Below are 14,711 nucleotides of genomic sequence, written 5' to 3' on the forward strand. Positions count from 1 at the left end.
TTATATAAAATACAAGCATTTTATTATTTCTGAGTTCAACAATATTGCTTAGAATTACAAAATACAGCAATGTCTGAAATACTGAAGGTTTCATAAAAGCAGCAATCTTTCTCCCCTTCCCCATCTTAACTGTGCAGAAAATTACTAAAATAAAAATAATTACCACCTTACATAAGCCACAGACCCAGAAACATGACCAGCAAGTCTTAAACCAGGTAACTTAAACATAAATTCAAATGGCAATTGGCAGGTGAGCACAACATTATTCAGGGCACAAAAGTAATTCCCTGTGCTGTAGGTATTCCAGTTTTTTCTCTTTTTTTTTTCCAGTCAAAAAAACCCAAATAAATTGTGTTTAGCTAGAAATTAAGAAGGCAGACTGGCTTTGTGATGAACACATTAGAGCTTCTGTCATTAGCAGAAGACCCACGCTGGTGACAACTGATGAACACATTTTTACATGTATGGCAAAACAAACCTGTAACAACATGGTGCAATTCCTTCATCGTGATGCATTTCTAAAGAAATATCACAGATTCCCATATGTGTGCTTCAATATACAAGTGCTAAACACTACAGTGAAATTTCAACCTCTGAAACATACACTCAGTCTATTTTGTCACAGTAGGATCTGTGTGTATTTACTTGGGTTGAATTTTTCTGTAATTCAACTATTTAATTATTTTTGGTCCCTGCGTGCAAAAAAGCCTACTTGGAGCATTTTTCCCCCTTCTCCCTTTCTTTGACTTGTTTGTCAAGGACAGATTGGGTTTTTTTTCAAGTGCATGACTTTTCAAGTAACTAGTCTACAAAAAGCTATAACCAGTTTAAAATATCAGGAAGAAATTCCAAGGAAAAGCATTTTCACAATCAAAGATAACATTCTGAACATTTTGTAAAGGCCATATAAAAAGAAATTGATAGTATATGGATTGTCACATTTACATTAAACAAAAAAATCCTATTGTATTCAAAATTAGTTTCTTAGCATATGCAAACTATCTTCCCTTATTCAGAATATTATTCAGAATACATTAATTTAGCCTATAAAAATACAGTATGGACAAATTCTTCTCATTTCCTGACGTAAGAATTCACAATTTTGACACAAAAATTGTAAACTTTTATTACATTCAAAATACATTTCTTAAGTCTTTAGAATTTAAGTTCTGAGGTGTCGGCAGTCAAAGCTCTTGGTATACAGCAGAAGTACATTATTGCAGAGCCTTTACACAGAAGTAGCTTTCTAAAGTTAAGAGAAACTTACTCTTCCCACGTATTTGTGTTGCTACCAGGAGGAAAAGAAAGGCTTCCTGCTATGAAAGGTCTGTGTGAATGCATTACTCAGATGAACAATTCGGCCCTGACTTCCAGTGCTACTTCGCTCTACAATCACACGTGGCATCTGAACAAGCTGAATGGGACTTTTTTCATCCTTTAATGCCTGAGTAAGGTTTAGTATCTAAAAAGAGTAAAAGCAGGTAAGGTTAGGGTGCACAAATAAAACTGGCTAACAGGCTTATCAATTTAGATGCCACCCTAAAATCAATTCTCTAGAGGACTGTGCTGTTAAATAATAAATTTCAAAAGATATGCTATTGCAAGAGAAATATTTATTTGGTAACATGAATACATCCTACTGATGCTGACTGCCATTCTTTTCCTGAATATATCATGCAGTCCTCTCCACATTTTCAGAAAATATTGAGAGATAAAAATCTAAGACCATTTTAAATTTAGCAAATCTCTTGAAAGCACTGCACCTTTAGTGAAAAATATACTTACAAGAAAGCCATCTACACAACTGAACATAAGACATATCAGCAGTTTAGCTACAAATTATTTTCATATCAGAAGATATGAAGACATATAATTAGCTCAAACCAAACCCAGTGCCAAGACCCAAATTCAGCCCTCAGCTCCCAGGAGTCTGTTATCTTCCTTCCAAAACTTCAGTGCTCATGGACTACCCTGATAACTTAACTCCATGTTCAATGCTATCCTGCTGAAAACTGAGGCAAGTATTCAATTTAGCTCTACTGACACATTTGCATTATCCTTAATATCAAGCCTTTTTTCCCTTGCACAATGGCCCTTTCTTCCCTGTGAGACTTACTGATCTTCTGCTCATTCTGCTCTTTCATGGCCAGAGAATGCCAACAAGGTCTTTTACATTATTTACTGCAATTTCGTTCTGCCAGCAACTCCATTTGACATTTACATTCTCAAAGTTCTAAGGCAATTCTTTGTAGATGTGTTACCCATTGCTCAGACTCTAAATTCTTCAGAGAACTGTTTCATTGGGTTTGAAACCCTTTCCAAATTTTTTCCCTACATTTTACAAAAACAGGTCTCTAACTACACTTGGAATCTTGGATTTAAAGACCTTGACCCTCACATGCAAGATACATTTCTCTGCAGTCTCCTTATCTTTATCAACTAGATTCTTCATTTTCTAATTCTTAAATTCTCATTTTTAAGGATGTACTTAGATATTTTGGCTATGCTGCAAATTCACCCCAACTGAATGAATCTATGAGCATGGGATCTAGAAAGCCATGTCTTCTATAATGCCCTCATAATATACTTTAGTTTTACACCAAAAGCAACTTTAAAATCAATGCTAAAAGGCATTATTTGCCAATGTATTTCCACTTACATCCAAGGATTATTCATTATCTGCATTTCTTGTGTGCCTGAAAACTTGACATTTCCCACAATGAAGCACACTCTTAGATAGCTATAGAGAGGTAAAAAACCCCAAAACTAAAACAAATCTCTGCTAAAATCCACATAAGGTAAAGGGTGTGGGAAAAGTGTCCAGATGCAGCCTTTACAGTGGAAAATTAATTTTGAGCACATCAGCTGCATTTCTCTCAATTATATCAATCATGTTTTCCCTCAAGTGTTAAACAACAGATTCCCTGTAGCCAATTGTCTCATCAGAGAAAAGCTACTTAATACAGTTTAGGATGGATGAGTACTTCAAGAAGTGGCCTTCCAGTGACTACACAAACTTCCCAGAAGAGTTCTTTCAGAAACAACTCCTGTAATTCAATTTAATAAGTAAGGTTTTCTGTCTTTTATCTATCACACAACAGATGTTAACTGGAATTATGTTTGAATAAGCAGAGCTGCAGCCTTCCGCAAGGCACTTCTTGATATGGGAAATTCTACAGAGAAAAAATTGCATTAAAACACTCTAGGATTTGTGTGGCTTAAAACTATCCATGTTGAATTTATGAACACAAAGAAGTATGATTCAATAAATTCAGGGCAAAGGGGACTATTAATTTGTCTAGTCCAATTGCCTTACACTTGCAGAAATTGCTATTTTATGACTACAATTAACTAAATAATTTGTTCTTACCTAAAGCTTCTTCTCTAGTATTTCACACCCATCTAAAATTGTAAAATAGGAGGAAGATGGAGAAACCCCACCTCTCTTGCTTCAGTGTTTAAAAAAAAAAACACACACCCCCCCAAAAAACCAACCAAAAAAAAACCAAACAGAAAACAAAGAAAAACAAGAAAAACAGCCCAGCATTTAACTATCATCAAATTTTTAACCTGAAAATGGCTGGACTGTTTTGAAGTATGGTTTCAACATTTGATAGGATGAAGGAATTTTATTACCTAATATTGCTTTTGTGTGAGGGGTATTTCAATAACCAAGTCATCCCTCTAATCTAAAGTCACATTTATTTTAATTGCATAATGAAATCACACATCAAATTTTCCATCCAAATTTAGGACTCGTTCTTTTTCATTTTTAAAATACCTTTTAAGAATATACAGTTTAGTCCTCCCCATCTCCCACAAAAACAATAAAACCGAATTAGATGAAACAGCAGAAAGTGTATGCTGATTTATTTTTTTTATTTTTACATAAAATGTTCTTAATCTATCTACAAATAAGAACAAACTCAAGAAAAATTTAATCTTCTCAGATGAAAATACCTTCAAGTATCATTGAGTTAATTAGGAGTCAGTTTTTGTAGCTCTAAAGAAAGCAGCTGCGGAGTGATGACAAATACATAAATAAAAATGTGAGAAAGCAGTCTTACCTGGCCCCTCATAACAGACATCTGGTTTTCAAAAGTAGCCTTGTCAAATCCTTTGTCAGTCTTTTTTAGGAAAACAAACAGTTCATAGTAAACAATCCATTTCTTTTTGGCTATATATTTAGCATGCAAATTCATCATTGTCATAACATGCATAGTCATGTTTACCCACACCATAATAATTTTTGAAAGCTTCAAATAGAATCCTAGTATGAATCACAAAAAGGTCTATTTATTGCATCAAGTTTACATACATGAAAATGAAGACTGTTCCACATAATAAAATAAAATACATCTGTGGATACCACTTTTGGGCATTGGTAAATACCAATAGCTGGTAGATACCAGACTTAATACCATCACACAGTGTTACCCTGCTCTTTCTTTCAGAATAACTCTAGCAGAAGAGTATTTCCTCCTCAGATTTAATAATACTTAACTAACAAACCCAGAGGCATTTTGAATACAAGTGAGTCGAAGATGCAACTATTGCAAAAATGTGTTTCAGGATCTAGTTTTGACATTACAGCTGCATTTCCATTACAAGTTAAAAGAATTGAAAATTTTAAATCCTCAACCGGATTATTTCACTTGAACATCTGACACAAATGTTTATGAAATGTTTTCGAGAAGGACAGTCTTTACATGCCAATACTGTAGCAGAGCAGTATCTTGAAAGTGAGTTTGACTTTCAATATGGTCAAGATTTCAGCATCATCTTAGCACAATATATGCATATAAAATTAAGTATACGAAAAATATGGGTTCCTCAGGCTGCTACAGTTTAAGTGGCTACACAACACTTTAAGTATGTTAAATGCAATTTTTACGCAGATTTGTGCTGTAAAAGTAAACTAGTTTTAATTGATTACGTGAAACTTAGATATTTAATTGGTAATTTATGTTTTCAGATGAGCTAATTACTGTCAATTAACCACACTGGTGACAGTTTCCTTATAATTACATAAACGCTTTCTACCATGCCAATGTTAGAGGTAAAATAGCATCATGACATTCAGAGGTCAGATGGTTTTTGTTTTTATGAATGTAACTGCCCCATTACAAGTATCAGCTACTTCAGGAACAGTCAGTTCAAAGAAGCACTTGATTCACCTTAAATAGCTCATAAAGGTCTTCACAAAGGTCCTGTACGAAGTTCATATCAGAAATGCGAGGAAGAACTAGGTCTCTGGTCTCCTGAGAGAAAGGAACTTTTGCTTGAGGAAGCCAAGCCCAGTGAAAGGGATCTAATGCAAAAAAACAGTGCACTTAATGATAAACAAGCAAAAATTAAATTCTCAGTTGAGTACTCTGCTACCTACTGCAAGTTCTCAGTAACATTCCCTTTTTCCCAACATTGTTACCCCACACCTCTCCCTTGGCTACAGTAACCAGAGCAGCTTTACAATTGCTAAGCCATTTTTTCAAACAGTGAGAATATATTAAGCAATAACTATTTAGTTGAAGCAATACATAAAAAAGGTATATAAATAAATCACTGTGAGCAACAGTAGAGGCCTTCCCCTAGTTTAGTAATACAGTTTCCTTTGTGGTAAAATAATAGATGCAATCAAATAAAAAGCTTTCAGGTATTTGACTCAAATTGAAGAATCAACAAAAAAGTAGCTACTATTTTTAATATAATTTTTAATTTTTTAAATTCTTTCTGCCAAGCATGTTGAGAGAAACACATTCATAGCTTTTCATGTAATGGCTGTTAGCTTTTTCCAAATTATATTGCAAAAGTAATTAATGTTATCAGATGTTAAAAAAGGCACCAAACTATTAATTGCAGGAGCTGAGAAAAGTCATGAGCAGCAAGCCACCCCCTAAACTTCCTCACACTGCCCACAGCCATTTGAGTCTGACATTCCAGCCACTCTTCCACACAGCTCACAGTCTGTTCAGTTGATATCTTGCTTTCATATCTTGTTACAATAATACAACAGAGCATGTAGAAGCCCTCATCGAAGTCAAGAAAAAAAAAAAATCAGTATTCACTGCCCACTCCTCAGCCACTGAACCTGTCATCATTAAAAGCTGTCTAGTCATTCAAGCACAGTTTGTCCTTGGTAAATCCATGCTGGCTTCCCCATCACCTTCTTGTTCTTCCTGTGCCTGAACACAGCTTCCAGGAGGATTCATTCCACAGTCTTCATAGAGACTGAAATAACCTATCACATTATTTTAATGTTTCAAGAGTGATGAGAAAACTGCATTACAATAGCATAAGCCTGCTCCCACTGTTTCCAGTGCATCCCATCTATTCCTATGAATTTTTGTATGGCCATTTTCCTTAAGTGCTCTCTTTCTTCTGCTTTAGGGATTCATTCCCAGGGCCTCTACTTAAGAGCTTTGAGATCCAAGAGCCTGAAAGCAAAAAACTTACAAGTGAAAAGTGAGGCCAAGTCAGTATTGAGTAACTTGTTCTTTCTTATGCCTTTTGCCTTTGTGTCTTTGCCACACTTTTCTTCAGTCCCACTCCCACTTCTAATTTACTCAACCCTTTCTTGTTGCCCTTTATGTTCTCTGCTAGCTTTACTCCAGCTGAGCTTTGACATTCCAAACTCCATCCTTGCACTTTTGGACAAATTCTCTATTTTTTCAGGGAAGTCTCTACGTATTTTTTTCTTTTTTCTTTTTTTTAATGTACTTAAATTTTGCATCCCAGTTTAGTCAGGAGTTTCCTGTTCATCCATGCTTTCTGCCAGCTTTCTGCCTTTTGCAAATGCTGCTCTCAGGCTTTGAGAAGGTTAGCCTCTATGACCAACCAGCCCCAGTCATCAAAACCATCCTCTAGGTGGTTAGAGACTGCAATTTGTAAACATTATGCTACAAGTTTACTTTTACAAAATTATCACACACCTGTCCAGCTGCAAAAGAATTCTAAAGGATCATGCAAATTTATTCCTTTTGATGCTGAAGATGGTATAAAACAAGCAATAATTGCTCTGTCTTTGGAACAGCTACAGAAGTGACTGTAGCCAAAAGATATGTAGGACAATATTGAGTATCAAGACAGAGACTACACAGAGCTCTGGGTGGAGTACTTAACTAGCCTTTTGACAGCATAACTAGCCCACACTTAACTACCATAATTACCTGATTGGATAATAGCCCACAGAAGTCATTGCAAACCCTGTTGGGCCCTTCCCTTCTAACAATAAGTAGTCAGAGATGGGGTCAAAAACAATCTCCCTTTAACAGTAATAGTATTTTCAAGCAGATGGAAAATGGACTAACTAAATACTAACTTCTACAAAGTCAGTTACTCAGCTTTAGCTTTAAAGCTGAGAACAGGGAAAAAACACCTGCCTACTTGTCCTCCTTCAACAGTACCTTCATTTTGAAATAAAAATTTGGCCAATAGAGGGACAACTTGCATATCCTTGCACTCAAGTTATTTTCCACCACATTTTTCAAGAAAACATGTGTAAGAAACGTTGCTAAATTCTTCCAAGTCCACCATTAGTTTCTTTACATACAGTACTATATTTATGAGTGTCCATGTATTAATATTGTTTAAAGGTAAAAAATACAAACAAGAACCAGATCATGTATGCCATTGCAAAAATGGCTTTTGTTGCTAACTTTCTAAGAAAAGTACATTATTTAAAATTTCAATATATAGCTACAGTGATGATTTCTTAGTTTTTTACTACAACACCACAAAATTACTTCTTTGGAAGTTACTCTCCTAAAAGGAAGATGATTGAAGAATGCAGTACTCACATGCCCTCCACTCATCAGGATGCTTAAAAGGGAATGCTAAACCATTGTCAATTGCAGCAATTTTAATAGATTCTTTAGTTATAGTCCATTGGCTATCCTACAGAAGGAATATTTAAAAAGTAAGTGATACTTATGTGCTTACACAAACAGTAAAACACATTAAAAATACTAAATAATATACTTTGAAGCTTCACAGGTTAAATTCAACTTAAACAATATAAAGCAGTATCCAAGTAAACAACACCCCATATAATTTCTTACTCTACCACCATTAAAAAGAAACCCTTCCCCAAATACAAGATAAGCAGAGCACAAAGAGATGAAGAAATGTGCCTGAGCAACAGTGGACATTGTTATTGTTATTACAGCCCAAGCTAGCAGAGCAAAAATACAGAACAATAAAAATTTCTAGCACTGTTCCACCTAGTCTAATCAAAATAGCTTTTCCACTCATTTTGCCTATAATAATTTGTAGTTATATTTCTTGAGGTATCCATGTACCAGGATTACGGACATGCCCTTAATCTTCAGCAAGATCAAGCTACAAAACTAAACAATTTAAAGAATATAAGTTTCAGAGTACAATTGTCTTACCTTATCTGACAGATCAAGTGTATCATCTTGTTTTTCGTACCTGACTAACCAGTTGTCATTACCTCTGTCTTTAAACAGGAAGATACATGTCAAAACATGTCATTTATAAAGAAATCATCATCTAGAGTGACATACAACAATATTGTAAACTGACACTTGACCCATGGAATGAGGCAAAACTGTTCCAAAAGGGGTTTTCCCATCACAATACATGTGGTTTAGTTTTACTGAATTGTATAGGTGACTGATTCAGTGGAAAGACCATAAATTTACCCTGTGTTCTTAGGTATCTACCACTTCTTTAGGTTCCCCAACTGGCTGAACATGCAGCAAAATATCAAGAAAGCCAAAATAAACTATTTTCATACAATTTACGCAGAAAGATTGGTTGTGGTGTTCATTTTTCCTGAGGAAAACACTATCAGACCACAATGACTTAATTTTTAAGCTTGTTTTAATGCTGATGAGGAAATGGGGAAGGCCTCCAAAATTATAGATAGCGTGAGCTTTGACTACATGGAGAAAACAGACTCTACAAAGACAGAGAGGGGGCAAAAACAGAGAAGAATGGCAAGAAGCTGAAAATGTCTGCACTGTTCAGACAAAACTGAGAGATTGAACACTCTGAGGTCTTTCAGCCAGAGGATGACTGCATAGATTTGTAGGACCTTCTGCCATTTTAAGGTGCTCTCTTAAGTTTAATCATCATCAGATTTTCATGTTCTGTTATGATTAGATATGTCAGATGAAGGTAAAATCATCAATGTAATAAGGTTTTGCATTTTGAGTATTTGCCTCACAATTTTAAGAATGTCAAAAAACACTGTTTGGAAACAATGAGGTTCATTTGATAAAACTAATAGAACATAGCAAAAGCTAGCAAGTATCATGTTCTTATGAAACTTTCTTCTAGTTTGCTTCTAAAAAGAGAGAATTTGAGGAAAGAAAAATGAGCTAGACCAGGTATGTCTGAATAAAAGCAAAAATGCTCATTTCTGACAAAGCAGCAAAGTAAATATTTTAACGTAAAACTGCCTTTGGATTCCTCAAGAAGTAATTCACCTACACAGGTAACAGAAGAATCCTAGCTTTTAAGTGAAAGAAACAGTAATGCAGGAGAACTGAGAGGGACACATCGCAGTGGTATTTCAGTTTCTACACAGTGAACATGAACTATTGTGAGCTGATGTGAAACTGTGCTATTATCAGCTCCAGCTTAGCAAAAAAGGAATTGTAGTCATGGCTTTTCTTATGGGCCCTGATACCCCACCATCCTTTATCCTAATTGGGGGAAACAGTTAATAGCCCACACACAGAATTAAAGCACAATGAAAGCATTTGTTCTTGACTTCTAATGTTGACTAAAATAGCGAGGAACAATCACAAAGGGTTGTTTGGATTGTTTTTGTACTGCCATATTTAATGTTTTAATCCAAAGTAAATATTTTTAAATTTAAAATGCATCTTTATGGCCTTTAATTGTGAGAAAAGCATCTGAAATGCATTAAAAGCCTTAAGCACATGCTTTCAGCCAGCATTGCTTTCTGCCTCACAAAAATGGATCGATACCAAGAGACACTAACAATTACCTGTATTTCTGATGACATAATCCAAGATAACCAGTCTTTCAAATTGAGACTGAAATTCTTTCCTTGTGTTCTCAGGTAAAGGATCAGTTTCAAACTTCCTGAGCCAGTAGTCAGCTTCCTTATATCCTTCAACAAACAGCTGGAAGGAGCCAACCTGAAATATTAAGAAACTGCATTTGGAAAATACACATGGGTAGGTCATGCAAGTAATCAACATTACCGGAAAAATTCATTACATACTTTCAAAGTTCAGAGCACAGGAAGTATGACATTTTTTAAAATAAATATATAATCTAAAAGAAAAAAAAAAAGTGGTTTCTCTTTCATTGATATATTCCTAAATAGGTAAGAGTCAAATCATGTGAGGGTAGGTTTCTGGGAGTTCTGGTGGTGATTTTTTTAAAGTATTTTTTTAAACACTCACCGAGTTTACCAGGAATAAAATGTAGTAAGACAGCTTGATGTAAATGAACACATAGTATTATAAGAAATACATGAAACAAAGAGAAAGAAGTAACATCTGTTCTCTTTTTCATTGGAAACACTTGCTTCAATAGTTCAGAGAAAACTCACTAAAAATTACAAGAGAAGAGAAAAGTCCTCCTCTCTGAAAAGCCTTAAACATTCACTGGTAAGAGCAGAATTAACCATTTTTTCAAGACAGATCCTTTTTGCATAAAAATGACTGAAATGCATTTCCTAAGAGTCCAAGGAAGAACATGAAAGTTGGCATAGGCTCCACATGTATGTGAAAGCTGCTCGAGATTAAAATTCAAGAATTTGTATTTGAGAACTAAAATGCAGATAGATAAACACACAGCATGTGGAATAACCATGCTCATACAAGCTTGCACAACCCATGTCACATGGAACTACACTGCTGGGAACTGACACAAGTGGATTACCCAAGCTGTACGTAATTTGTGTTTTAAAAGCTTAGGATTAGAACAGTGTGGTGATATTTTGGGGATACAGTAAGGCTCATTAGGCAAGAAAGATGTGAGGTTTTTAGTCAGTGTAGTCTGCACATAAGACAAAAGGAAGTTAGGAAGAACACAACAATAGGCTACCCAAAAGAATTTTTAAAAAACCAATAGGAGGCAAAAAGACCCCACAAGAAATTTAAAAATTAGAAAAATTGCAGGGAAAAAACCAGAGTTACATTATCAAATATGACACTGAAAGGTAAGGTAGTATGCAATCAATGAACAGAACAAAAGTGAGATATATAACAATTACTACTTCAGCAGAAAACCGGACTGTATACTGAAACAAAGAGTGACAGATTATTAAAATAGTTCAAATGAAGGAATGATGCAAGAGTGGATACATTTTGCATGGAAACAGTCATATGTATCAAATTTCAGATAGTTTTCAACAAGCAGCAAGTTTCTTTCTTCTACTGTTGAAGTTACTTATAAACACCCTTTTTTAAAAAAACTCAAAGTTTTGCCTAAGAACCAGGAAGTGCACAAATTACTTATTTTTCATCTTACCTTAGGAGGTAGTCCAATGCGATTAAATTTTTTAGCAACTTTTGGCACTTTCTCTAAAGCATATTTTTTTCCTCTTGACTTTGCACGATCTATTGCACTGTAATTAAAGGTCTCACTGACAAGCCAGACAACCTTAAAATATGAAAGTTAAACACAGCTCAGAATTCCTCATTTTTTCAATTGTAAATTTTATGCTCAGCTATAAAACAAAAAAAAAACAAAAAACCAAGAAGCAAGCACCAGGCATTTTCAACAGATAAATTTTATATGAAAAGGTGAATATTCCCTATTTTACAAGTCCCAAACAAAAATGGGAATTTTATATGCTGATTTTTGCAAATTTGCATCTCATCAAAACACGAAGCACAGAAAGTATCAGAAAATGCAAGAAAGAAGATGCAAGAAATGCAAGAAAGAAGAGATTCAATTCAGATCTCAAACTTACCCTTTAAAACAAAAATCACAGTCACTATTTCTACACCAAACCCCTGTGCCTTGGTACTTGCAATAGTTTATAAATGACTTATAGATAACACACATGATACACAAAGATATCTACTCAAGCACAGTTCTGAGACTGACAAATCTGTTGCTTTTTTTTTTTTTTTTTAAACTCAATAATTTCTGTGTTTTAACTTTTACCTTAGTTTTAGGTACAACTCCAAGCCCCAGCTTCTCATCCACAAGATAGGCACCAGCTTCAGAGAGATATCCCTGATTTGGAACAAGGCATCCTCTGCCAAAGCAGCAAGGACAACAAATTTTGTGAAAATACTTGGTCCATTTTGGATTTAGATGTCCATAAGGCTCTTCAGATTTTGGTTTGAACACTCCAATAATTTTCTAAAATAAATAATACAAAATTAAAATATGAGCACTTTGAGTTGCAAAATATTAAAATTAGTTTGAAAATTAGTAATTTGAAAATACTGGTTAAATCCTATCCAGTGCATTTTATAGTTGCTCTTTTTAGATGATGAAATAATAAAACTAAAAAATTAAATTCCAAATAAAATTGTCATGAAGTGCTTCTTTAGGATTAGTACAAATTCAAAGTAAGCTCTTCGTAAGAGAAAATCCAAACCAACATTTACTTTTTCAAAACGTTTTGTCAAAATTAAAATGGGCTGCATTTTGGAAAATATACACACACACACACACATATATTTGTCTTATGTTTTTTAAATAGGTTTTAAAAGTAGCTTTAAAAATAGTTTTCAGCCCACCAACAACTCACTGACCAGCTATTTCAGGGACATAATGGCTCCAGGAAAGTGACAAACATATAGAACACTAAAAATCAACTGATATATTTTCTCTTTTTAAATCTATTTTTCTTATTGCCCTGAGTTTGAATGGATCAAAAGGTTCTCCATGTTGCAATTCCCAAGAGTGATGTAATTTACCATTGCTGCAGATTCCTCAACTCAAAGCTGACTGACCATCAGCCACCGTTTATATTAGAGACACATAGTAAATGGTATAATTTTTATTCAGAACCCTGTGTCCAATTTTGGGCACTATGCTTCAAGAAAGTTGTTAACAAACGGGAGAAAGCTGAAAAAAATTAGAATAAGCACAAAATATGTGAATAATGAAAGACAGTAGGAACAGGGAACGCTTAAGCTAAGAGAAGACTGAGGTATGATGAACTACAGAACAGGTTGCTAAAGCAAAAAAAAGAAACAACACATTTACTGTTAACAAGCCAAAAAATGACAGGCTTAAATCACAGCAGATAAGTTGCAAAAAAGAAATTCTTTTGAAACTTAAGTGCAGCTTGAGACTGGAACAGGCAGCCAGGTTCTGCACTCTCCAAAACAGGGTGCAACTAACAACAGGTTAGACATTCCTCAAGAATCATGTTAAAATAATCCTGGTTCATAGCACAGGCATTAATAGATAATTCCTCAAGCTGCCTTCCACATAGAATTCTATATTTGTTAACCTCAAACCACAAGGTTATTACCACACTATATAACTTTTCAATGGTCTATGATAAACCCTGGCCTGGTGCATGAAGTTCACATAATGACTCTGTAGCTCAGGTGGAATGCTGTAGAAATGCTGCATCTTCATTCTTTCTCACTGGACAATGGCAAGTATATCAAATTATTTCTAATAAACATTTAAGGACAACTGTTTAAGAAGCATTTTCCCATATTGGTACTTCATTGAATCCTTATTGGAAAAAAAAGTGAATATCTCAACAAGCTGAACACTGCCCGTTGCTGTACCAACATTCAAAGCTGATTCCCACTCAGGTCATGAACATGATTGCTGGCAGTCAGAAACTAGCAGTATTCTTCAGTAGCTGCTGATTCAGATGGATTAGGGAGAGGATCTGACCAGCTGGTTTAGCTTCCAGAGAACTTTCAACCAATTTTTTGGTTAAAAAAAATTTCAATCAATTTTTCCAAGACAATCTTGCTTTGTCCAAGATTGTGCAAGACAGAGTAAGTACAGAAAACTTCATTCAGTTTGTAAACAGATATACAAGACACCAGGCATTAGTAGCATCATCTGTCTCATCCACCTACGTTGATTTATTCCAATTAACTACAAGGAAAACTAAGTTACAAAATACCATTTTTTGCATTCATACTATAAAATAAGTGTCCTATCAACAGAGTCAGAAACAAATTGACAAGAATTCTCTTGGGTTTGGTATGCTGTTACCTGTGACTCTAAGGATGCATTCAAAACCATGAACACAACTGCACAGACAAAATTCAACTTAGACCTACACAAATGGTTATACTTACAATAAATATTCTATGCAATGTGAAAGGCCAGCATGTTTTTTTAATATTTTACTATTTATTATTATTTTATTTTTAAATCACAACACTTAGTATACTACTTTAGTAAAAATTCTAATGTTAAGTGGAGAATTTTTAAAAAATTTAGTTTTTTCTTCTTGAATCACATGTATCTACCTGCTTAAAACAAAGCTAGCAGCTTTGCATTTCTCAGAATCATTGTGGTGTATCTAGAAGTACATGCCAAACCTTTAATTATCTCTTCTGAATCACTCTCTGGCTAATACTTCCTAATAAGTGCCCATTTGAAAAAGGAGCTTAGCTCATTCTATTACTTGCCTGGACTGTACTGTGCTATACTGTCAAATCAAGATACAGTTTTCAAGGTCTTGCTGAAGTTAGAACTTTGCAAAAGTTTGCAGAGCAACTGCTCTTGAGGACCAAAGTAGAACCAAATAGTTCAATCTATAGAAC

General features: G+C 34.7%; 1 protein-coding gene across 2 annotated transcripts in view; it reads right to left on the reverse strand.

Moving 5' to 3' along the window:
• The window catches only part of PI4K2B (phosphatidylinositol 4-kinase type 2 beta), a 25,605-nt gene continuing 10,894 nt past the window's right edge, over window positions 1-14,711 (reverse strand). For both annotated transcript variants that reach the window (XM_085059227.1, XM_085059228.1), the window contains 8 exons: window positions 12,118-12,318; window positions 11,476-11,607; window positions 9,980-10,133; window positions 8,391-8,458; window positions 7,797-7,893; window positions 5,178-5,311; window positions 4,068-4,127; window positions 1-1,462 (listed from right to left, as the gene is read on the reverse strand). In XM_085059227.1, coding sequence (XP_084915353.1) covers window positions 1,289-1,462; window positions 4,068-4,127; window positions 5,178-5,311; window positions 7,797-7,893; window positions 8,391-8,458; window positions 9,980-10,133; window positions 11,476-11,607; window positions 12,118-12,318 — 1,020 coding nt within the window. In that variant the 3' untranslated portion in view covers window positions 1-1,288. The remainder of the gene's footprint in view (window positions 1,463-4,067; window positions 4,128-5,177; window positions 5,312-7,796; window positions 7,894-8,390; window positions 8,459-9,979; window positions 10,134-11,475; window positions 11,608-12,117; window positions 12,319-14,711) is intronic.

This window comes from Lichenostomus cassidix, chromosome 4 (assembly GCF_008360975.1).
Source record: "Lichenostomus cassidix isolate B80296 chromosome 4, HeHo_3.0, whole genome shotgun sequence".
Lineage (NCBI taxonomy): Eukaryota > Metazoa > Chordata > Aves > Passeriformes > Meliphagidae > Lichenostomus > Lichenostomus cassidix.